This window comes from Ranitomeya imitator, chromosome 1 (genome assembly GCF_032444005.1).
Source record: "Ranitomeya imitator isolate aRanImi1 chromosome 1, aRanImi1.pri, whole genome shotgun sequence".
Lineage (NCBI taxonomy): Eukaryota > Metazoa > Chordata > Amphibia > Anura > Dendrobatidae > Ranitomeya > Ranitomeya imitator.
This window is the reverse complement of record NC_091282.1, coordinates 53,882,723-53,906,958: the sequence shown is the minus strand read 5'-3', so window position 1 is coordinate 53,906,958 and position 24,236 is coordinate 53,882,723. Positions and strand designations below refer to the sequence as shown.

General features: G+C 48.8%; 1 protein-coding gene across 2 annotated transcripts in view; it reads left to right on the top strand.

The window, feature by feature from the left end:
- Positions 1-4,741: 4,741 nt before the first annotated feature.
- SMAD7 (SMAD family member 7) overlaps positions 4,742-24,236 on the top strand; it is a 31,239-nt gene continuing 11,744 nt past the window's right edge. Inside the window, exons 1-3 of one of the 2 annotated variants that reach the window (XM_069746657.1) lie at positions 4,742-5,719; positions 8,334-8,387; positions 12,191-12,265. In XM_069746657.1, coding sequence (XP_069602758.1) covers positions 5,242-5,719; positions 8,334-8,387; positions 12,191-12,265 — 607 coding nt within the window. In that variant the 5' untranslated portion in view covers positions 4,742-5,241. Of the gene's footprint in view, positions 5,720-8,333; positions 8,388-8,439; positions 8,519-12,190; positions 12,266-24,236 lie in introns of those variants that run through there. The other variant, XM_069746665.1, reaches the window with a different exon arrangement.

Sequence of the window (24,236 nt, the reverse complement as noted above, 5' to 3'; positions counted from 1 at the left end):
GCAGAGACAGCCTCAGAGAGAGAGGGGAGGGGCAGAGACAGCCTCAGAGAGATAGGAGGGGGCAGAGACAGCCTCGGAGAGAGAGAGAGGAGGGGCAGAGACAGCTTCAGAGAGAGAGAGGAGGCAGAGACAGCCTCAGAGAGAGGAGGGGGCAGAGGCAGCCTCAAAGAGAGAGAGGAGGGGGCAGAGACAGCCTCAGAGAGAGAGGGAGGAGGGGGCAGAGACAGCCTCAGAGAGAGAGAGAGAGGAGGGGCAGAGACAGCCTCAGAGAGAGGAGGGGCAGAGACAGCCTCAGAGAGAGAGAGGAGGGGCAGAGACAGCCTCAGAGAGGGGAGATGGGGCAGAGACAGCGTCAGAGAGAGGGGAGGGGGCAGAGACAGCCTCAGAGAGAGGAGGGGGCAGAGACAGCCTCAGAGAGAGGAGGGGGCAGAGACAGCCTCAGAGAGAGAGAGAGGAGGGGGCAGAGACAGCCTCAGAGAGAGAGAGAGAGAGGAGGGGCAGAGACAGCCTCAGAGAGAGAGAGAGAGAGGAGGAGGCAGAGACAGCCTCAGAGAGAGAGAGAGAGAGGAGGGGCAGAGACAGCCTCAGAGAGAGAGAGGAGGGGGCAGATACAGCCTCAGAGAGGGGAGATGGGGCAGAGACAGCGTCAGAGAGAGGGGAGGGGGCAGAGACAGCCTCAGAGAGGGGAGGGGGCAGAGACAGCCTCAACGAAAGGGGAGGGGGCAGAGACAGCCTCAGAGAGAGAGGAAGGGGCAGAGACAGCCTCGGAGAGAGAGAGAGGAGGGGCAGAGATAGCTTCAGAGAGAGAGAGAGGAGGCAGAGACAGCCTCAGAGAGAGGAGGGGCAGAGACAGCCTCAGAGAGAGGAGGGGCAGAGACAGCCTCAGAGAGAGAGAGAGGAGGGGGCAGATACAGCCTCAGAGAGGGGAGATGGGGCAGAGACAGCGTCAGAGAGAGGGGAGGGGGCAGAGACAGCCTCAGAGAGGGGAGGGGGCAGAGACAGCCTCAACGAGAGGGGAGGAGGCAGAGACAGCCTCAGAGAGAGGAGGGGGCAGAGACAGCCTCAGAGAGAGAGAGAGAGAGAGGAGGGGGCAGAGACAGCCTCAGAGAGAGAGAGAGAGGAGGGGCAGAGACAGACTCAGAGAGAGAGAGGAGGGGGCAGAGACAGCCTCAGAGAGAGGAGGGGGCAGAGACAGCCTCAGAGAGAGAGAGAGAGGAGGGGCAGAGACAGCCTCAGAGAGAGAGGAGCAGAGACAGCCTCAAAGAGAGAGGAGGGGGCAGAGACAGCATCAGAGAGAGAGAGGAGGGGGAAGAGACAGCCTCAGAGAGAGAGAGGAGGAGGCAGAGATAGCCTCAGAGAGAGGTGGGGGAAGAGACAGCCTCGGAGAGAGGAGGAGGCAGAGACAGCCTCAGAGTGAGAGGAGGAGACAGAGATAGCCTCAGAGAGAGAGGAGCAGAGACAGCCTCAAAGAGAGAGGAGGGGCAGAGACAGCATCAGAGAGAGAGAGAGAGGAGGGGGAAGAGACAGCCTCAGAGAGAGGAGGGGGCAGAGACAGCCTCAGAGAGAGAGGAGGAGGCAGAGATAGCCTCAGAGAGAGGAGGGGGCAGAGACAGCCTCAGAGAGAGAGAGAGGAAGAGGCAGAGATAGCCTCAGAGAGAGGTGGGGGAAGAGACAGCCTCAGAGTGAGAGGAGGAGGCAGAGATAGCCTCAGAGAGAGGTGGGGGAAGAGACAGCCTCGGAGAGAGGAGGAGGCAGAGATAGCCTCAGAGTGAGAGGAGGAGACAGAGATAGCCTCAGAGTGAGAGGAGGAGGCAGAGATGGCCTCAGAGAGAGGAGGGGGAAGAGACGGCCTCAGAGAGAGAGAGGAGGGGGCAGAGACAGCCTCAGAGAGAGAGGGGGGGCAGAGACAGCCTCAGAGAGGAGGGGCAGAAACAGCCTTAGAGAGAGAGGAGCAGAGACAGCCTCAAAGAGAGAGGAGGGGGCAGAGACAGCATCAGGTAGAGAGAGAGAGGAGGGGGAAGAGACAGCCTCAGAGAGAGGAGGGGGCAGAGACAGCCTCAGAGAGAGAGAGAGGAGGGGGCAGAGACAGCCTCAGAGAGAGAGAGGAGGAGGCAGAGACAGCCTCAGAGTGAGAGGAGGGGCAGAGACAGCCTCAGAGTGAGAGGAGGAGGCAGAGATAGCCTCAGAGAGAGAGGAGGGGGCAGAGACAGCCTCAGAGAGAGAGAGGAGGAGGCAGAGATAGCCTCAGAGAGAGGTGGGGGAAGAGACAGCCTCAGAGTGAGAGGAGGAGGCAGAGATAGCCTCAGAGAGATGTGGGGGAAGAGACAGCCTCGGAGAGAGGAGGAGGCAGAGATAGCCTCAGAGTGAGAGGAGGAGACAGAGATAGCCTCAGAGTGAGAGGAGGAGACAGAGATAGCCCCAGAGTGAGAGGAGGAGGCAGAGATGGCCTCAGAGAGAGGAGGAGGAAGAGACGGCCTCAGAGAGAGAGAGGAGGGGGCAGAGACAGTCTCAGAGAGAGAGGGGGGGCAGAGACAGCCTCAGAGAGGAGGAGGCAGAGACAGCCTCAGAGAGAGAGGAGGTAAAGACAGCCTCAGAGAGAGAGGAGGGGACAGAGACAGCCTCAGAGAGAGAGGAGGAGGCAGAGGAAGAGGCAGAGACAGCCTCAGAGTGAGAGGAGGAGGCAGAGATAGCCTCAGAGAGAGAGAGGGGGCAGAGACAGCCTCAGAGAGAGAGGGGGGGCAGAGACAGCCTCAAAGAGAGAGGAGGGGGCAGAGACAGCCTCAGAGAGAGGAGGAGGCAGAGACAGCCTCAGAGAGAGGAGGAGGCAGAGACAGCCTCAGAGAGAGGAGTGGGCAGAGACAGCCTCAGAGAGAGGAGGAGGCAGAGACAGCCTCAGAGAGAGGAGTGGGCAGAGACAGCCTCAGAGAGAGGAGGAGGCAGAGACAGCCTCAGAGAGAGAGGAGGGGGCAGAGACAGCCTCAGAGAGAGAGGGGGGTCAGAGACAGCCTCAAAGAGAGAGGAGGAGGCAGAGACAGCCTCAGAGAGAGAGGTGGTAAAGACAGCCTCAGAGAGAGAGGAGGGGGCAGAGAGAGCCTCAGAGAGGGGAGGAGGCAGAGGAAGAGGCAGAGACAGCCTCAGAGAGAGAGGAGGGGGCAGAGACAGCCTCAGAGAGAGAGAGAGAGGGGGCAGAGACAGCCTCAAAGAGAGAGAGGAGGGGGCAGAGACAGCCTCAGAGAGAGGAGGGGGCAGAGACAGCCTCAGAGAGAAAGGAGGGGGCAGAGACAGCCTCAGAGAGAGAGGAGGAGGCAGAGCAAGAGGCAGAGACAGCCTCAGAGTGAGAGGAGGAGGCAGAGATAGCCTCAGAGAGAGAGAGGGGGCAGAGACAGCCTCAGAGAGAGAGAGGGGGGGCAGAGACAGCCTCAAAGAGAGAGGAGGGGGCAGAGACAGCCTCAGAGAGGAGGAGGCAGAGACAGCCTCAGAGAGAGGAGGGGGCAGAGACAGCCTCAGAGAGAGGAGGGGGCAGAGACAGCCTCAGAGAGAGAGGAGGGGGCAGAGACAGCCTCAGAGAGAGAGGGGGGGCAGAGACAGCCTCAAAGAGAGAGGAGGAGGCAGAGACAGCCTCAGAGAGAGAGGAGGTAAAGACAGCCTCAGAGAGAGAGGAGGGGCAGATACAGCCTCAGAGAGAGGAGGAGGCAGAGGAAGAGGCAGAGACAGCCTCAGAGAGAGAGGAGGGGGCAGAGACAGCCTCAGAGAGAGAGGGGGGGCAGAGACAGCCTCAAAGAGAGAGGAGGAGGCAGAGACAGCCTCAGAGAGAGAGGAGGTAAAGACAGCCTCAAAGAGAGAGAGGAGGGGGCAGAGACAGCCTCAGAGAGAGAGAGAGGAGGGGGCAGAGACAGCCTCAGAGAGAGGAGGGGGCAGAGACAGCCTCAGAGAGAGAGAGGAGGGGGCAGAGACAGCCTCAAAGAGAGAGAGAGGAGGGGGCAGAGACAGCCTCAGAGAGAGAGAGAGAGAGGGGGCAGAGACAGCCTCAAAGAGAGAGAGAGGAGGGGGCAGAGACAGCCTCAGAGAGAGAGAGGAGGGGGAAGAGACAGCCTCAGAGAGAGAGGAGGGGGCAGAGACAGCCTCAGAGAGAGATGGGGCAGAGACAGCCTCAGAGAGAGATGGGGCAGAGACAGCCTCAGAGAGGAGGGGGCAGAGACAGCCTCAGAGAGAGAGAGAGAGGGGGCAGAGACAGTCTGAGGTACAGAGACTGCTCATAGAGACCAGGAGGTGGGATGACACAGACCGGACACCCGGGTGACTGAGGGCAGTGGGCAGTTTGGCAGCAGCTTCAGATACCGAGGGAATAAAAAGAGATAAAAGCGCAACCACAGTAAAATCAGAGCGCCAGGTGTGCACAGAAGCATAAGTGCAATAGTGAGCAGAGGATGCGGCACTGGCACAGAGGGTGTAACAGAGACTGGCACCTGCGGAGGGAATAATAAGAGCCAGCACTTGGGTACAGACGGTGCGACCCCAGTGACAGGTGAGAGGGTCCCCGCCAGTGACAGCAGCAGGATGTGGCTCCATCCAGCGTGTGATGGGTCCCCAGACCCTCCTCCTCCTCCTCCCCGACCCTCCTCCTCCTCCCTGACCCTCCTCCTCCTCCCTGACCCTCCTCCTCCTCCCTCCCCACAGTTCCATCACACAGCCCGGCCGGCCCCGCTGCCTGAGGAGGAGGAGGAGGACACAAGTCTCTGCTGCATTTTTTTCCCTCTCTCCTCCTGAGCAGCCGAATCTCGGATTCTTGTGGATTACAGCGGAGGAGGCGCCGGCTTGTGCTGTCCCCGGACCCGCGCTCCTCACACTGCCTCTCCGGTCGCTGCAGGTCGCTGGGTGCCGGTCGCTGCCGGTCTCTCGGTGCCGGTCACATTGTCTCCCAGGATCTACGCCGTGGGAACCCTGGTGGAGCCGCCGGTGCCGTGGGCCGAGCCTGACAGTTGGGCATGCCGGGGCACCTCCGCGGGCACCCATGGTGTGTGCGCCCCCTGTGACGGATCTCCCTCCGCTTGGCAGGATCTCTACCCCCCGCTAAGACTGGCGTATGTTCCAGAGCGCCTTGGCTTCTGCTCGGACCCCCGGTCCCCCCCGGGCTGCTGCGGCTGCTGCTTGTCTCTGTCCTCCGGCCTCGGATCCAGGATCCTTCATGATTTGCGGGCGTCATGCACGTTTTTTAGCCGGGAAGCCTTGCTCTCGTCCCGCATGTTCAGGACCAAAAGATCGGTGCTCGTCCGGCGACTCTGGCGGAGCCGAGCTGCTCCCGGGGAGACGGGGGAAGGAGACGGGGAGAGCAGGGCGCATGGGGCCGGGGGCTGCTGCATGGGCAAGACGGGCAAGGTGTCCAAGGCGCAGCTGGGGGGCTCCGAGGCTGAACTGAAGGCGCTCACCCACTCCCTGCTCAAGAGGCTGAAGGAGCGGCAGCTGGAGGGTCTGCTGCAGGCGGTGGAGTCCAAGGGGGGAGCCCGCAGCCCCTGCCTCCTGCTGCCCTCCGCCAAGCTGGACTCCAGGCTGGGACAGCAGCCCTTCTCCCTGCCGCTGCTGCTCTGCCGGCTCTTCAGGTGGCCGGATCTCCGGCACTCGGCCGAGGTGAAGAGGCTCAGCTGCTGCGAGTCCTATGGCAAGAACAACCCGGAGCTGGTGTGCTGCAACCCGCACCACCTGAGCAGGCTCTGCGAGCTAGGTACGGGGGTCCCCGGGGGTCTGCGGCATCTGTCACCTCCTGTACCCCACACTGTCACCCCAACGCCTCTGCACCCGTCCTTATCTGTCACCCCATCACCCGTTCATTATCTGTCACCCCATCACCTCTGCACCCATCATTATCTGTCACCCCAACGCCTCTGCACCCATCATTATAAGTCACCCCAACGCCTCTGCACCCGTCCTTATCTGTCACCCGTCCATTATCTGTCACCCCATCACCTCTGCACCCATCATTATCTGTCACCCCAACGCCTCTGCACCCATCATTATAAGTCACCCCAACACCTCTGCACCCGTCCTTATCTGTCACCCCATCACCCGTTCATTATCTGTCACCCCATCACCTCTGCACCCATCATTATCTGTCACCCCAACACCTCTGCACCCATCATTATAAGTCACCCCAATGCCTCTGCACCCGTCCTCATCTGTCACCCCATCACCCGTTCATTATCTGTCACCCCATCACCTCTGCACCCATCATTATCTGTCACCCCAACGCCTCTGCACCCATCATTATAAGTCACCCCAATGCCTCTGCACCCGTCCTTATCTGTCACCCCATCACCCGTTCATTATCTGTCACCCCATCACCTCTGCACCCATCATTATCTGTCACCCCAACGCCTCTGCACCCATCATTATAAGTCACCCCAATGCCTCTGCACCCGTCCTTATCTGTCACCCCATCACCCGTTCATTATCTGTCACCCCATCACCTCTGCACCCATCATTATCTGTCACCCCAACGCCTCTGCACCCATCATTATAAGTCACCCCAATGCCTCTGCACCCGTCCTTATCTGTCACCCCATCACCCGTTCATTATCTGTCACCCCATCACCTCTGCACCCATCATTATAAGTCACCCCAACACCTCTGCACCCATCATTGTCACCCCATCACCTCTGCACCCATCATTGTCACCCCATCACCTCTGCACCCATCATTATCTGTCACCCTATCACCTCTGCGCCCATCATTATCTGTCACCCCATCACCTCTGCGCCCATCATTATCTGTCACCCCATCACCTCTGCACCCATCATTATCTGTCACCCCATCACCTCTGCACCAGTCCATTATCTATCACCCCATCACCCGTCCATTATCTGTCACCCCATCACCTCTGCACCCATCATAAGTCACCCCAACACCTCTGCACCCATCATTATCTGTCACCTCATCACCTCTGCACCATCATTATCTGTCACCCCAACAACTCTGCACCATCATTATCTGTCACTCCAATACCTCTCCCTATTGCCTGTAACACTGTTACTATATTCTGCACCCCATTACCATTGACCACTTCATGTACCCCATCACTTTCTGTCCCCCAAACACCTGCTCCTATAGCTCTGCTTCCCATCTATTATCTGTAATTTTTTCATGTACCCCAACCTTGTCCCCTGCCACCTCAACACCTCCCCCTCTTGTCTGCACCCCAACCATCTGACCTCTTCATGACCCGATTCCCATACCAAGCCCCCCAATGTGGTCGCCTGTCTCCCCCACACTTCTCTAGTCTGTACTACTGTAATCTGCGCCCCATTATCATTAACCCCATAATTCCCATTTCCTGTACCCCTTTGTTGCTTTACTTTATTCTCTGCGCCCCAACTATTACCCCACTGTATAATTTACATATGCATTGCTTCATTTCCTCTGCTCCCCAATTATTGATGAACCCCACTATTGCACCCAACCCCCATCTCCATTTGCTCTTATTTCATTTATTGACTACATTACCTCTATATAATGTCCTCATTACCATACAATGTAACAGGTCATGTGCAGAGCCCCCTTATCATGCCCCCCAAATCTGTCCTGACTCCTTCCCATGTAGTGCAGTCTCCCATGTGTGCTCCTCTCTGCTGGCCTGCAGGCTTCCAGTGTGGGCAGCTGGGCACTTCCCCAGATGTTGGCTGTAGAGTTCAGTGTCTCCCCCCCTGGAGTCACTGAGTCTATGAGCTCTGATAACACAATGTCAGGCTGCTGCTGCTGTACAGGCCACTGTTAACCCTCTAGCTCCCACTTGCTGCCTTCCAGGGTTTATGAGCCTGAGGTATTTATTGCTGGTGCAGTGTGGAAGCTTCCTAGACATCCAGGAATGTGGAGGTAAACTCCTGGGGGCATCTGCACGAGTAGGCATAGTGAGGGTTAATGGGGTTTGTTTAGTTGTTTACATCCTGCAGTTGTTACCTTGTTTATTTATTATATTGAACTTGCAACATTGTATCAATCTGCGAATGTTGCAAAGAGTTCCAAAGAGAAGCAAGCGGTGTCCTGGGGGGCAGGAGAATGTGTCCCCCTGAGCTGGGGATTATCAGCCATTGCAGGGTTGGACTAGAGATCCCAGATCAGACACAGAGGAGCAGATAGCACCGAGCAGCCTGGCGCCAGGAGGTCTCTTGTTTATCAGCCTCCCAGAATCCAGGCAATCACCGCCTGCTGCTGCCCCAGCTCAGCCCCCAGAGCTGCACAAACACAATGTCCCCCTTATCACCAGTCTCTATCTCCTGCACTCTTTTCCTTCTCATGGCTCCTTCTTTATTTTCTCAATACTTTTTTTTTTTTCTACTTTACAGAGTCCCCCCCACCTCCCTACTCCAGATACCCAATGGAGATTCTCAAGCCTTGTGGTGAGTGCTCTGCTTTTACTTGGAGTTGTGTCCTGTGTAGCTTTCATTCAGACTTCTCCTGACCACTGACAGCTTCCATGCTATGTCCAGGCAGCAGCTGGATATTATTATGGGTTGGACGCACTTAATGTGTAAGTTGGAGAAAACTTCTGTTCAACTTTCTACTAGTTTATTCATCTTTTTTATTTTGTACTATTTTTTTTTTTAAATATTATTTAAATATTTTTATTTTATAAAATATATATATATTTTTTTTTTTTTCATTTTTTTTTTTTTTAGATTTACTTTTTTTTAATTTTACTATTCTATTTTACATTTATTTTATTTATTCCGTTAATAGCAAAACCCTATTCTACCGGTTGGTACTGAACCTGTTAAATGGAGTCTCTGGCTGTGCCTGTTGCTTTTAATGAATGGGCTGCCCGCCAGGACAAAAGCCCATTTTCATCTGGCACCGGCGCTGTGGAGTCGCCTGCGTGGACCTGGCTGGCATCCTGCTCACCTTGTACTAGATAAATAAAACTGACATTGTGGGATGCTGCTAGATATGGAGATGGCGACAAGGTGCAAACCGCTGGGCTTGGGATATTGATTTGCTCTTTTTTTTTTTAATTTAATACTTGAATGGATCTTATCATTTTATGTATCGTGGATGATCATTTGATTGTGCTTGTTCCATTTTGTCAATTATTATGCACAGAATCTTCCATCAGTTAAGCTTAAGATTTGCCTAGGGTGCCAGCCTGATGCCAACGCTGGCACCAGCTTAGTTATTTCCTTACTTCTGTGTTGCTGCACAACATGAGACATCAGTCAATGAATTGGTTTGAGGAAGCAATTACAAATTCTATCGATGGAGCGAACTACAACTCCCAGCATGTTTTTACTACTATAGGATGTCACATTTCATACGTAGCTTTTTTTTTTTTGGTATTGGAGGTGAAGGATACATTTTGGCATTTTGGATGGGATTTGGATATCGATTTGCGCTTTTTTTTAATGTTTGATTGGATCCTATCATTTTATGTATCGTGGATGAACATTAGATTGTGCTTGTTCCATTTTGTCAATTATTATGCACATATTCTACCATTAATTAAGCTTAAGATGTGCCTAGGGTGCCAGCCTGATGCCAACGTTGGCACCAGCTTAAGTTATTTCCTTACCTCTGTGTTGCTGCACAACATGAGACATCAGTCAATGAATTGGTTGGAGGAAGCAATTACAAATTCTATCGATGGAGAGAACTACAACTCCCAGCATGTTTTTACTACTATAGGATGTCACATTTTATAGGTAGCTTTTTTTTTTTTTTTGGTACTGGAGGTGAAGGATACATTTTGGCATTTTGGATGGGATTTTCACTTTGCTGTTACTTCAGAGGATTTTTTTTTTTCGGGCATTGTGTTCCATCTGTTTATCTGGCGTTACTAGGTGAGAAGCAGGAACACGGCTCCGTAATGGAACAATCTGAAATAATCAGCAGTTTTAACAAGAAGAAAGTGAAGTCTTTCCATGATAAAAACCACATTAAAGACCTTTTGTCTACCGCAGGTTGGAACGGACTTTGTGCAGTTGGAGGTGACTTTTTCAAGTCTCGGTCTTTTCTGGAATTTTTTTTGAATTTATTTATTTTTTTATAGGACTAGACTCTGGGTTTTGATAAACAACCACTCTCATCATACACATTACAGAGCGTCATTTCAGCCCTGAGATGCTTGTTGGTGGGACAGTTTATTTGCTCCATAAAAATGCCACTTGTGCCCCCTAGTGGTGGAGGGGCAGCACAATGTGTCACTGACTCCCGCAGCCATGACTGGCGGCAGCGCTGACTGTCCGCCTGTCATCGGAATGATTGATGCTGGACATGGCAGTGGCGTGACCCCTTAGGGCCTGGATTCTGAACACTATCTGTTAATGTATCACATCCAGCAACAATGTATTTTGTGAATTCCTCTCTGTCGCAAGATTTTCATTCACTTGCAGTGGGATCTATAATCCCTATGGTTACGAGCAGACTCCGGCCAAAGCTGTCAATCATCTCTGCAATGGAGCCAAATAGTGGGCAACTGATGCCACCACAGGAAGGACGTTGGGTGGCATCCTAAGAGACCCTTAATCTTGACACCCAGCATGGAATATACCGCTAAGGATTTGGATAAAACGCTGGAAAAATTTAAAAAATCTCTTTGGACCACAGTCTCACTATGTCTTACTTTTGGGATCCCGGAATTTAAAGATGACCATTCTGCGCCTATGGAGAAGATGGCACGCCTTGGCATCCACATGGAAATGTACAACCTTAGAGCTTCTGGAAGATCTCCCTTCTTTTTTTTTTTTTCCACTTTTTTTTTTTTGTCATGGCAATAACCCGGGGCGGCGTTTCGTGTGGGAGTTCAGGACGCTGCGCCTTCTATATGGCTACACTGTGCTGCAGGGCTGGATGTTGGCACGGCACACAATCGTGCCATTTAATAATCCTCCGGCAAAGTCCGCTCACGGGAGTTGAACTGGTAATGAAGGGGTGGAATGAAGAAGAAGAAAAATAAAAAATTCCTTAGGACATTACGCAAAAAAAAAAAAAAAAAAAAAGTCTTATGTCGCTGACAAAGTAACGATGGACAATTTCATAAGTGGCTGCACTTCCTGTCGCCTCCATTGTTTTAAGTTTGATGAAGTGTATCCTGGTAAACTGTATATTCCTGTTATGGCTTCTGATTATCCCCAATTTAACTTTGAATGGACTTATGTGGCCTCCTGCTTGTCCGTGGGAGTCGAGAACTACTGGTCTCAGCATGCCCGCCCACTGGATCCAATGTATGCATCAGTTATGGTTGACGTCAGAAACGTGTCTCATTGCCATTTTGTGAACACCCTAAAGATGCCAGAACCCCAATGTAGGCCGCGTACACCCCCGCGCTCCCCCATTCTGGGACTGCTGGCCTTTTTTTGGAGCACAGGATCGGATCTCATTAATGTGGAGACGACATTGCTGGGGAGATCCACATCTGCTTTATATTTAGCCTCTGCTAGGATTCATTAACCGCTGCTCTGTTTCCCGTTCTAAGAAGAGAAATTCTTCCAGAACTTTATCTGTATTTACTGGTTTTCTTTGTTTTATTAACCCGTCTACTCGTGGTTATATAAGAAGGGAAGGACTCTGCCATGTCTTAAAGGTTTTTTTTTCCCCCCATCTTCCATCAGTGGGTATTTCCGGATAGAGCTCGTAAATACAAACAGCTTTGCAATTTACTGCTTGTTAAAATTTTCATCCGTTCTTGAGATATTAACGTTTTTTTTTTTTTGTTTCTTTTGTTGTCTTGGAGACCGACCACCGCTGCTGGACGGCAGAACACGTGCCGAGCTTGCAAGTTTTGTTCTGAGCTTGTAAGCGCTACTGGTTTGAAGCCAGCTTGGATCTCTTATTACCGCCTCAGAGCTTACAGCGGCGGTCGGTCTCCTAGGCAACGAGCGATAAACAAAAAGAAAAGCGTTAATATCTCAAGAACGGCTGAAGATTTTTAGAAGCGGTAAATTGCAAAGATGCTTGTTTTTGCAAGCTCTATCCGATTTAGATCCATTTCTAGGATGATGATGGGATTAACCCTTTAAATTAATACATTCTAATGCTATTCTAGAACTGCAAGCGGCAGTAATTTAACAGTAGATGACCTATTACTAAAGGTCTAAATATGAAGGCATGCTGGGGGTTGCAGTTCATCCAGTGGGGTTGCATGTTCTTTTATCTGATTATATAGGAGGAAAAACTTTGATAATGACCAGTTGTGTTCTTTCTGTTTCAGCGGATCCTACAGACTGTGTGCCTTCCTCCACTGAGACAGGGGGAACTAATTACCTGGCCCCTGAGGGGCTTTCAGGTGAGGGATCAGTTTTATCATCGACACTATATTATTCCTATGTCATTGTTCTTCGTGATACATTGTTGTTTGAACAGATTGTTTGTGTCAGCCAAATCTATCTATCTATCTATCTATCTATCTATCTAGCTATCTATCTATCTATCTATCTATCTCTGGAAGCAGGGCCCCCTCACTGCGCTCACTAAACGAGGTTTTGTGGGTACAGTAACGAGGGGCTTGCACGTTTACTAGGCAAACATACCATTCCGCTCTCCAAACGAGGGTCATTAAAGCTGGACCAGGCTGCTCTTAATTGGGCTGTTACGTGAGCAGACCCTCATGTATAACGGGGGAATTAAAAAAAAAAAAAAATCAAAAACAGAAATCGCCAGTAAATTCTTCTCAAGTCTTCATTAAGGATTTTGCCAAGAGGCCCCAGCAGTCTATATATTTTCAGTTCCAGATGTCATATCAGTATAAACCCCTTGTTAATACCGTAAGGAGGGGGGGGAAGAAAGACTCCAGTATGGTTTTATATGGAAGTAATCAGGCTGCTTTGCATTAAGGGTCTTTGCTTCCTTTTTTTTTTTTTTTGCTATCCGGCCATTCTGGGAGTTGTAGTGTCCCAGATCTTTTTCATTATCATTGCTTTATTACATGGATACAGTTTGGCCATGATTGCGTTCTGGGGTGCTGCAAATAAACCTACATTCTTAGATTTGTGAATGTTTAGTTAAAGGGGAACATTCTTCCTTCTGCCCCTTAGAAATCTTTATCAGATGACGTGGGTTGGGGGGTCTTTCATCTGGTATTAGTCCCCGGCTGGTATCAGCGCTCGGATCTGCACAGTCTGGTCTGCTGGGGATGGAGGGAATGACTGTGTCTCTATGAAGACCCCTTAAGAGGAGGTGGGGGGCACTGGTGCGGCGTATCCTGGAGGTTTCAGTGTTCCATTTCATGGCCCTGCTTGTTATTCCTCCCCTCTTTATTTTTGTGTTTTCTCCTCTCCTGTTCTTGGTGTGTGGGGAGGCTCTGCCGCTGCCAACAAAGGGTTTAAGGAGGAATTTGAAGTCGTGGATGGATTTTCTGGGTGTAGCTTGAGAAACTCTTACAAAGACGCTGAATTTATGACTAACTGTGCTGTTGTGTAACTCATTCACATGGTCATTTAAGGTCTCGTGTAAAGTTTTATTTATTTTTCTACCATGAAATATTATTGTTATTGGAATTCATTCTTCTAAGTGCACGATCTATTTATAGTTTTGTTTTTGACCACCAGGGGCGCTGTTCTATTGCGGTCTATGCACATTTTGCTAATGGGTTGTCCACTTTTTTTTTTTTTTTTTTACTTTAATGCCTATATTTAGGGTAAAGATAATATTTGTAATTTGGTTTTCATTAAAAAAAAAATTCCCGTTATTATTTTTTTATTTTTTTCTTAATTTATTTTCTCTTTTGTTAGAGCAGCATTGCTTCCATGGTTGTATGCATAAGGAGTTACATACAAAATACAAATGTAAAGGGCCATAAATTTGCCTTCTATGGAATCTTGTGTTGCGCTGTCGGTTTCTGGATGCAGAATGAGTTAACTGAGAAGCCTATCAGCGAGTTTCTTTTCTAGTAACTCTTATCTTTCTTCTGAATTATGACCCCCATCTAGGCTGAACTGGTAGAAAAAGGGTGCCAAAAATATGAACGAAACCCAATAGTATGTTATTTTTCGCTCAAAATATATGTATAAAAAGACCGCAAAGGTGGGCAATGCCTTTTCACATGCAAATATCTTCCTGGAAAGTGTGATATGTATTTATCTGGGTGTCATTTAGCCCGTTCTGATTAACCATAATGGGTTTTTCTTTTTTTGAGTTGATATATTTTTTTTGTCTACCTTACTACCCCCTCTTCAAAAAAAAAAAAAAGTTGAAAAAGTTGGTGTGTAACTTTAGCTTGCTCTTGTAATGAGGTTCTGATAAGTGTTGATTCATGGAAGGAAGGAGGTTGACTACGCACAAGCCATGAAAAAGCCCAGCACCACCACATGAAACAGCATTTGTTTTGCATTAGCGCTGATTTACAAGCGGCCCATTCTGCGCGCTCGCCTTCTGCTTTAATGTTGAACCCCAAGAGAAGGCGAATTCTGCAAGAGCGAGGAGACGAGGGGGGATGGCGGAGCTGTCGTCTCCTCTCTTCTGTTTTTTATTTTTGTTGTCTTGATGTGACTTGTTGCATTGTGGCACTGATGTGTCTGCGGAGTAATCGTGTACAATACCCGGGTGCTTTCTATGGGCTGTTTGGGTAAAAGGCTTATTTACATGGAGTAGTTACCAATAAGCGATTGCCATGTTAAGGAGTTGTTCCAATTTCTTTGCTTCTTCTTTCTAAATATTGTGCAGTGTTTAATGGATCCAAATAGAAAAGAGAAATCCTCCTTTTTCTATTTCCCTGTTTCTTCCAACTTCACTTTTGACTAAAATAAAAAAAAAACATGTTATAAAATCTGCACAATCCAAGGTGGGATCCGTAGAGTTGCCCCTTCCTCTCACTGCTCCATCCGTGGTGGGATCTGTAGTTGCCCCTTCCTCTCACTGCACCATCCATGGTGGGATCCGTAGAGTTGCCCCTTCCTCTCTCTGCACCATCCATGGTGGGATCGGTAGAGTTGCTCCTTCCTCTCTCTGCACCATCCATGGTGGGATCCGTAGAGTTGCCCCTTCCTCTCTCTGCACCATCCATGGTGGGATCTGTAGGATTGCCCCTTCCTCTCTCTGCACCATCTATGGTGGGATCTGTAGTTGCCCCTTCCTCTCTCTGCACCATCCATGGTGGGATCTGTAGGATTGCCCTTCCTCTCTGCACCATCCATGGTGGGATCCGTAGAGTTGCCCCTTCCTCTCTCTGCACCATCCATGGTGGGATCTGTAGTTGCCCCTTCCTCTCTGCACCATCCATGGTGGGATCTGTAGTTGCCCCTTCCTCTCTCTGCACCATCCATGGTGGGATCGGTAGAGTTGCTCCTTCCTCTCTCTGCACCATCCATGGTGGGATCCGTAGAGTTGCCCCTTCCTCTCTCTGCACCATCCATGGTGGGATCTGTAGGATTGCCCCTTCCTCTCTCTGCACCATCTATGGTGGGATCTGTAGTTGCCCCTTCCTCTCTCTGCACCATCCATGGTGGGATCTGTAGGATTGCCCTTCCTCTCTGCACCATCCATGGTGGGATCCGTAGAGTTGCCCCTTCCTCTCTCTGCACCATCCATGGTGGGATCCGTAGAGTTGCCCCTTCCTCTCTCTGCACCATCCATGGTGGGATCCGTAGAGTTGCCCCTTCCTCCCTCTGCACCATCCATGGTGGGATCTGTAGAGTTGCCCCTTCCTCTCTCTGCACCATCCATGGTGCGATCTGTAGAGTTGCCCCTTCCTCTCTGCACCATCCATGGTGGGATCCGTAGAGTTGCCCCTTCCTCTCTGCACCATCCATGGTGGGATCTGTAGGATTGCCCTTCCTCTCTGCACCATCCATGGTGGGATCGGTAGAGTTGCCCCTTCCTCTCTCTGCACCATCCATGGTGGGATCCGTAGAGTTGCCCCTTCCTCTCTGCACCATCCATGGTGGGATCTGTAGGATTGCCCTTCCTCTCTGCACCATCCATGGTGGGATCGGTAGAGTTGCCCCTTCCTCTCTCTGCACCATCCATGGTGGGATCCGTAGAGTTGCCCCTTCCTCTCTCTGCACCATTCATGGTGGGATCCGTAGAGTTGCCCCTTCCTCTCTCTCTGCACCATCCCTGGTGGGATCCGTAGAGTTGCCCCTTCCTCTCTGCACCATCCATGGTGGGATCCGTAGAGTTGCCCCTTCTCTTCTTTTGTGCAGGTTTCTGGATACAACCAATGAGACTTGCTCTCTTTAGAAGCAGATTTTTATTTTTTTCTCTCCCCTGCTTTTTTTTTTGCCTTGGGCCTCGCTGCAGTTAGCTGGCTTAATGAATGGGGCACAGTTCAGGGGGGTGGGATGAAGGTCGGGACTTGGGAGACTGGAGCCAGAGATTTGATTCCTTTGGCAAAGCAAGAAAAAATGTAAATGCTAAAAACCTAATCCCTGGCGGGCCTCTCACAAAAGAGCTGGTTCCTCCTGCAAAGCACAGAGGTGACCTTTAATTCACTTGTGCTGCCCTTTCATGTTGTATATAAAACTCCCCCCTCCTCCTGCTTCGTTTTTTTTTTTTTCCTCGTTTTTTTTTCTTTAAAGAATCTCCTCTTGGCACAGAAACAACTCTTGTGGGCAATCTTTACTTAATGACCCTCCTGTGGTTTGTCTCTTATCAGAGAGAATAAGTGGCTGCATTTTGTTTTTGCCCCTTTATGTGGGCGCCTGGTATAGGGCCACTCTGCGACCTACAGGTGTAGATTAAGGAGATACCTTGGAATTGGGCTTTACTGACTTTTTTTTTTTTTTTGTAAAAGGGAAATTCAATTCTACTGTCATTATATTCACGAAACTCCCATTGTACATAAATAATACCGCCATACAATACTGCCTAAAGTATTGACATAGTACTGCCTACTCAATATCACCGGAGAGAACCAAGCTAATCGTGCAGTACCATGATAGTTGATAATACCCCTTCTTCCTTACTAACTACATAATACTGCCATACAGTGCCAAGTAATATAACCTACTCAATACTACCAAAGAGTACCAGCATAACAGTACCATCACATAATGATTCTATAGAGTACCCAGATAATACTACCTTAGAGTATGTATTATAGTGCCATACATTGCCTATAAATGCCTGAAGCATATAATGGTACCCTTTAGTACCCACATAATACTACCTTTAGAGTATGTATTATAGTGCCATACATTGCCTCTCAATGCCTGAAGCATATAATGGTACCCTTTAGTACCCACATAATACTACCTTAGAGCATGTACTTAATAGTGTTATACAGTGCCAAATAATGGTGCCATTTACATGCACAATACTTATGTAAAGTACCTAAATAAAAGCGCCATATAGTGCAAGCCGATTGGTGCTATAAGGCACCCACAAACACACTGCTATACAATACTAACAAAACTGTGCTGTATAATAGTACTATACAGCACCCACACAATGCGACCTTACAGCCATACATTGCTTATTTACCCACACAATACGACCTTAGTATGCTAACATAATGGTGCCATACAGTTTCCAGCAATGTACCGTATAGTACCCACAAAATACTGCCTTAGAGTGCGCACATAATAGAGCCATAGTGAAAAATATGATGACGTCTTGCCATATTAAAATCCATTCCTGGACCGTGTGATTATTTTTTTGTTGTAATTTTTTGTTATGTGGGAACTTTTCTTTATACCGCATTGATAACCTGAGGTGATGCCTCACGCAGCGTGGTGATGCCTCACGCAGCGAGGTGATAAACTCATCTCTGCTACATATGTCGGTTCTCTAAATCCCACTTGGGGCAGTGAGCACGCTGCTGTCTGTGGGTTCTGCTTCTTCCCTTCTACAAAGGTCCTCCCGTCTTTCGCCTTAAGCTTCATTATGACATGGCAAACAAGCCAGGAATGTTTGTCTGCGCCTTTGATCCTCTGGTAACTCTTCGTGTCGCGGAGCGGCCGCTCATTCACTGAGGCTCCACAATGTGACTGCCTGGCCTGGCCACATATCCTGTTAATAATGAACTAAAAATGTCATTTTTTTTACCTGTCGTGTCTGCGCTGAGGCCTAAATCGAGCGGAGGTTAAACTCTGTTATGACTTACTCGCGTTTTAAAGGTTGTCTGAGCGAAACCTGCTATAACATAGGGATGTTATAACAGGGGTGTTTATCATGTGGTATAACAAAGGGGTGTTCTGTGTATCTACACGTTATAACAGAGGGGTGTTCTAGCAGAGGTGCTATAACATAGGGCTGTGCCTTGTGTTCACACGCTATAACATGGGTATGTACATTGCATCCACATACTATAACATAGGTGTTTGTACCTACATGCTATTTTTTAGGTTTGTTCTTTCTACCCACATAACATAAGAGTATCTTTGTGCACATGCTATAACATAGGGGAGGCCTTTGTTTTGCATGCTTTAACATAGGGGTGTTCTTTGTGTCCATGTGCTGTAATATAGGGTTGTCCTTTGTGGCCACGTGCTGTAACATTGGGGTGTCCTTGGTGGCCTTGTGCTGTAACATGGGGGTGTCCTTGGTGGCCACGTGCTGTAACATGGGGGTGTCCTTTGTGGCCACCTGCTGTAACATGGGGGTGTCCTTTGTGGCCACGTGCTGTAATATAGGGTTGTCCTTTGTGGCCACGTGCTGTAATATAGGGTTGTCCTTTGTGGCCACGTGCTGTAACATTGGGGTGTCCTTGGTGGCCTTGTGCTGTAACATGGGGGTGTCCTTGGTGGCCACGTGCTGTAACATGGGGGTGTCCTTTGTGGCCACGTGCTGTAATATAGGGTTGTCCTTTGTGGCCACGTGCTGTAACATGGGGGTGTCCTTTGTGGCCACGTGCTGTAACATTGGGGTGTCCTTGGTGGCCTTGTGCTGTAACATGGGGGTGTCCTTGGTGGCCACGTGCTGTAACATGGGGGTGTCCTTTGTGGCCACGTGCTGTAATATAGGGTTGTCCTTTGTGGCCACGTGCTGTAACATGGGGGTGTCCTTTGTGGCCACGTGCTGTAACATTGGGGTGTCCTTTGTGGCCACGTGCTGTAATATAGGGTTGTCCTTTGTGGCCACGTGCTGTAATATAGGGTTGTCCTTTGTGGCCACGTGCTGTAACATTGGGGTGTCCTTGGTGGCCTTGTGCTGTAACATGGGGGTGTCCTTGGTGGCCACGTGCTGTAACATGGGGGTGTCCTTTGTGGCCACGTGCTGTAATATAGGGTTGTCCTTTGTGGCCACGTGCTGTAACATGGGGTGTCCTTTGTGGCCACGTGCTGTAACATTGGGGTGTCCTTGGTGGCCTTGTGCTGTAACATGGGGGTGTCCTTGGTGGCCACGTGCTGTAACATGGGGGTGTCCTTTGTGGCCACCTGCTGTAACATGGGGGTGTCCTTTGTGGCCACGTGCTGTAATATAGGGTTGTCCTTTGTGGCCACGTGCTGTAATATAGGGTTGTCCTTTGTGGCCACGTGCTGTAACATTGGGGTGTCCTTGGTGGCCTTGTGCTGTAACATGGGGGTGTCCTTGGTGGCCACGTGCTGTAACATGGGGGTGTCTTTTGTGGCCACCTGCTGTAACATGGGGGTGTCCTTTGTGGCCACGTGCTGTAACATGGGGGTGTCCTTTGTGGCCACCTGCTGTAACATGGGGGTGTCCTTTGTGGCCACGTGCTGTAACATGGGGGTGTCCTTTGTGGCCACGTGCTGTAACATAGGGGTGGCCATGTGCTGTAACATAGGGGTGTCCTTTGTGGCCACCTGCTGTAACATGGGGGTGTCCTTTGTGGCCACGTGCTGTAACATGGGGGTGTCCTTTGTGGCCACCTGCTGTAACATGGGGGTGTCCTTTGTGGCCACCTGCTGTAACATGGGGGTGTCCTTTGTGGCCACCTGCTGTAACATGGGGGTGTCCTTTGTGGCCACCTTCTGTAACATAGGGGTGTCCTTTGTGGCCACGTGCTGTAACATGGGGGTGTCCTTTGTGGCCACCTGCTGTAACATGGGGGTGTCCTTTGTGGCCACCTTCTGTAACATAGGGGTGTCCTTTGTGGCCACGTGCTGTAACATGGGGGTGTCCTTTGTGGCCACGTGCTGTAACATAGGGGTGTCCTTTGTGGCCACGTGCTGTAACAGAAGGATGACATTGCTGCCACCCAACTTTCCCAGACTTCAAAACATAATATTTTGGCTTGTTCGTCAGTAGGGCTGTATATGTCACTGACAAGTCTAGTTTAGCTCCATGACAACTGGTCCACTGGCGGCCATATTGGTTGTCACCCACCTTTCCAGAGAAAAGATATGGTTCTATAGACTTGGCAGAAGACGGCTGTAGGCTGGGGCCCCACAATGGCCACCTCTGTTTTCTATGGGTTTATTCTTGGATGTTCAGTTTTGGGACCGATTGTTGCATTTCTGACTCCTGGATTTCTATAGGTTTTTTTTCTTTATTTTTTTTTTAAAGGTGGAAAAGGGAGAGGCCAGAAATTTGAGCTTCTCCTTGTAATTTCTTTGGCAGTAGAAAAACATGTTACTGGAGGATTATGTGAACTGCGTGAGTGGAGAGCGAGACGCTGAATTGGCCGCTACAAAGTGAGGTTATCGTCAGGGGTTAATAGCAAGACGACAGAGTAGGCTTCGGATAAGACTAGGCCGCCTGCCAGACTGGGAGTAGGGCTGTAAAGTACACACCATCTGACCGGCCCCGCTAGAGGCCAGGCCGGCGAAGAGGAGGGAAGCTGGCTCTTGGCAGGGGCCTCCTATAGCTTTTGGCCTTCTTATGTCCGACTCTTTCCTGGCAGAGGCTTCTCCAGGCAGCTAGGGTGGGCTCTGCAAGGCTGTGGGGGCTGTTTTTAAAGCTTTCTTTTTAGTATTATTATTATTATTATTATTATTATTATTTTTATTACTACATTTTATTTGCATCTTGCTTTTTTTTGTGTGGTTTTTTTTACTTTTTAAGGGTTTGCTATCTAAGGTGGGGGTCTCCAAAACTAAAGGGTGTTTTTTAAACCTTAATTTATTCACATTTTACTTTTGAAAGAAAACTATTGTCAATTTTTTTTTTTTGTAGATTTATGCAGCTGTTTTTTAGGGGTTTATTTTTGTTCTTTTGTATTTTTTATGCCTTTTTTTTTTTCCTTTGTATGCTTTATGAGTTTGTGGCCACATGGGAACTTCTTGGCTCCATTATCGCAGCCCTTTTGGATGTTGTCATTCTTAAGACGACAGGAATGTGCGGTGCCACTCCGGGCATAGCTGTCTGGGCGGATCGCTCCGGCACTCAACGTGGTCATGGTGCCTTTTAATGTTCCCTTGCTTCATGCTATCGGTCTGCTGCCTGCATTATCAGCTACGTGACTGCACAGTTTAGAAAATGAACATTGAATTCCTACTGGTGCCGTCTCTTGATGACCTGAGAATGAGCTGTCTAGGAGAGTACTGTAACAGGCCACGCCGAGGTCACTGCCAACACAACCATCTTTCTTAAGCAGGATTAAATAACCCACACAGCAGTCTGGCTGACTGCCTACTGTCACCGAGCAGCTTCCTCGCAGTTTATTTTCAGCTCGAAAGATTTGGGCTTCTTATCCGCAGCCTCAATTTAGTCGTGACACACAAATAAAACTTAAGTGAACATTCACATTGGGGCACAGATGACTTCTTCACCACGAGAGGTCCTATTTCCAGGTGGCAAACGCCCACGTGCACTCGTCTAAAAGCTTGGACATGGCGGTCCGAGAACGGGAGTGTGGAGGCGCAAACTGATTTTCAATGAGGGCCCTTTTTTTGAGGCAGTTGGCCAACTAAACGGATTGCCCCTCTTTTGAGGTGATAGGCCGACTAAACGAATTGCCCCTTTTTTGAAGTGGTAGGCCAACTAAACGGATTGCCCCTTTTTTGAAGTGGTAGGCCAACTAAACGAATTGCCCCTTTTTTGAAGTGGTAGGCCAACTAAACGGATTGCCCCTTTTTTAAGGTGGTAGGCCAACTAAACGGATTGCACCTTTTGAGGCGGTAGGCCAACTAAACGGATTGCCCCTTTTTTGGGGTGTTGAGTAACTAAATATTGGATGTTCCTTAAAATTTTATTTTATTTATTTATTTATTTTTTGGGATTAACGATTCCAGGATAAAGCCAAAATATTGCCAGTGATTCATTTCATGGGCCAGCAATAGTTTTCACCTTACTAGTTAACAGGAAATATTAAGCGAGGGCAGGAAGCTGCATCATTCCTCGTGTGACAACCCTGCCAAAAACTCTTCTTAAGAAAGGGAATTTTAAAAGCGCCTTTATTCACTTAGTAAAAGTTATTAAAAACAAAAAAAAAAGTTGCCTTGCAATTTCAATCCTATCACCATCTATATCATAGTGTGTCCCCCCCCCCCCCCCCCCCGACCCCTGTTTTATTTTATTTTTGTGCCATTTTATTATTTTTCTTGTTTTTCTGGTTTCCTTCCCCAAACTTTTTCAGGCCAAGAAGGTTGTTGGCTGTGAGCTAATTTTGGTTTTGGCGGCTGTAGACTCACACGGGTCCCCACCCAGCATCATTATCTTGGGTTTAACTTGTAAAAAATGAGTTGTTTTTTTTTTTCCCCTGTAAGGCTTCCGTTGCCTTTTACCCTTTCGAACTCTTTCTGCAAACAGAAGCGCCATTTTGTAAATTCGGTGGCGATATATGCGTCTCTCTATAGGTGCCCTGTTGTAATACTTTTGTTTTTGCCCAGGGCCTTTCGCTCTTTTATAACATCTTAGGGTATGTTTCCACGTGCAGTAAACGCTGCGTGTTTGACGCTGCTAGAGACGCAGCGTCAAACACGCAGCGTCCAGATGTTACAGCATAGTGGAGGGGATTTAATGAAATCCCGTCTCCACTATGCGTGATAACACGCATCCGGCGGCCCTGCAATTCCGGACATGCGGCGCGTCTTTTTAGATCGCAGCACGTCCGTTTACCTTGCGGCGACGCTGTGATTTTATTATACCGGTATATGCTTTGCTTGCCTTTGAGGATACAGAAAATCCCACCATGGAGACCTCCAGTAAGACGAGATGAGGCCGGGATTTGTATGTGTCACAATAGGCTCTGAACATTACTGCTACCCTGAAAGCCATTACACATGGCCTGCCATTTTTAAATCATTGTTTTTTTTTCCACTACCATTTTTCGCTGCCAAAGAGTAACCGTCGTTATAAATTTTTATTTCATAAATCAATAGTACGCATGAAAATGGGAAACTTTGTACTATGTCTTATAAGATAATTCTGCCTTTTTTCTCCTTCTGAACTTTTTCTTTTACTCTCAATTCAGAGGTAAAATCTGTCTTCAGTGAATACAGATTTTTATATGACAGAGATAGATGACAGCTGGTGCCTATTAAGTTCTATGGAGAAGAGGAGGAGGGAGTAGCTGGAGACAATTCACTGTTCAATAGCCGCAACCCATGCAGGGATTATCTGTCTGTTGGCCAATTCCTGCATGTGGTGCGTCTGTCAAACAGCCGCGAGACATGCAGGTGCGAGGACTCCAAACATATTTTTTGAGCATGCCAAATACACTATTTTTGCATTTTTTTTTTTTTTTTTTTACCTATACATAACCCACTTTTCTTTAACTCACTCTGAGATCTTTTCTTTTTATAAAAGGAGGGGAAAAAAAGATCCTTAAGTGAGTTAGAAAACTTGGGTTGTGTATATGTAAAAACAAAAAACAAAATTTGCACAAAAAAAAATAGCCATTTATTCTAGAAACCTATAGAGTAAAGTATAGAAGCCATTGTTTTCGTACGTTCCCCAAAGCATGTTTTTCGGTGCACTGCCTTGCATGTACCTGTAATAGGTAAATTGGATTATAAACTTTGCTGAGGCAGTAAGAAACCCGAATAAATGACTGGTATAATAATAATAATAATGAAAGAAGAAATGAGAAAAAAAAAAATAAAGTCTCATCCCAGCTGGCAGCCCCTGTTCATAAAACCTGTCTGGGTTCTATTAATGTAGTAGACAGGAGGGTGCAGGAGAGCATTAAACCAGAGAGCTAGTTACATTTTAACCTCGCTGCTGCTGACGTCTGTGGTCGTTAGACATTTGTCTGGCTTCTTACAGTGTGATCTGGCTGTCCTGTCTCCTGGAAATTACAATTATAATCTGGAAGGTCATACCCCGCCCCTCATCGCATGATCCATGTACACGTAGAGTTAATAATATGTCTACCCGGATTGGATTTTAATACACAATGCGGTTTAAAAAAAAAAATACTGAATAATTTGAAGTTTTTTTTTTTTTTTCTATTTTTCCCATTTTTTTTTTTTTCTCTC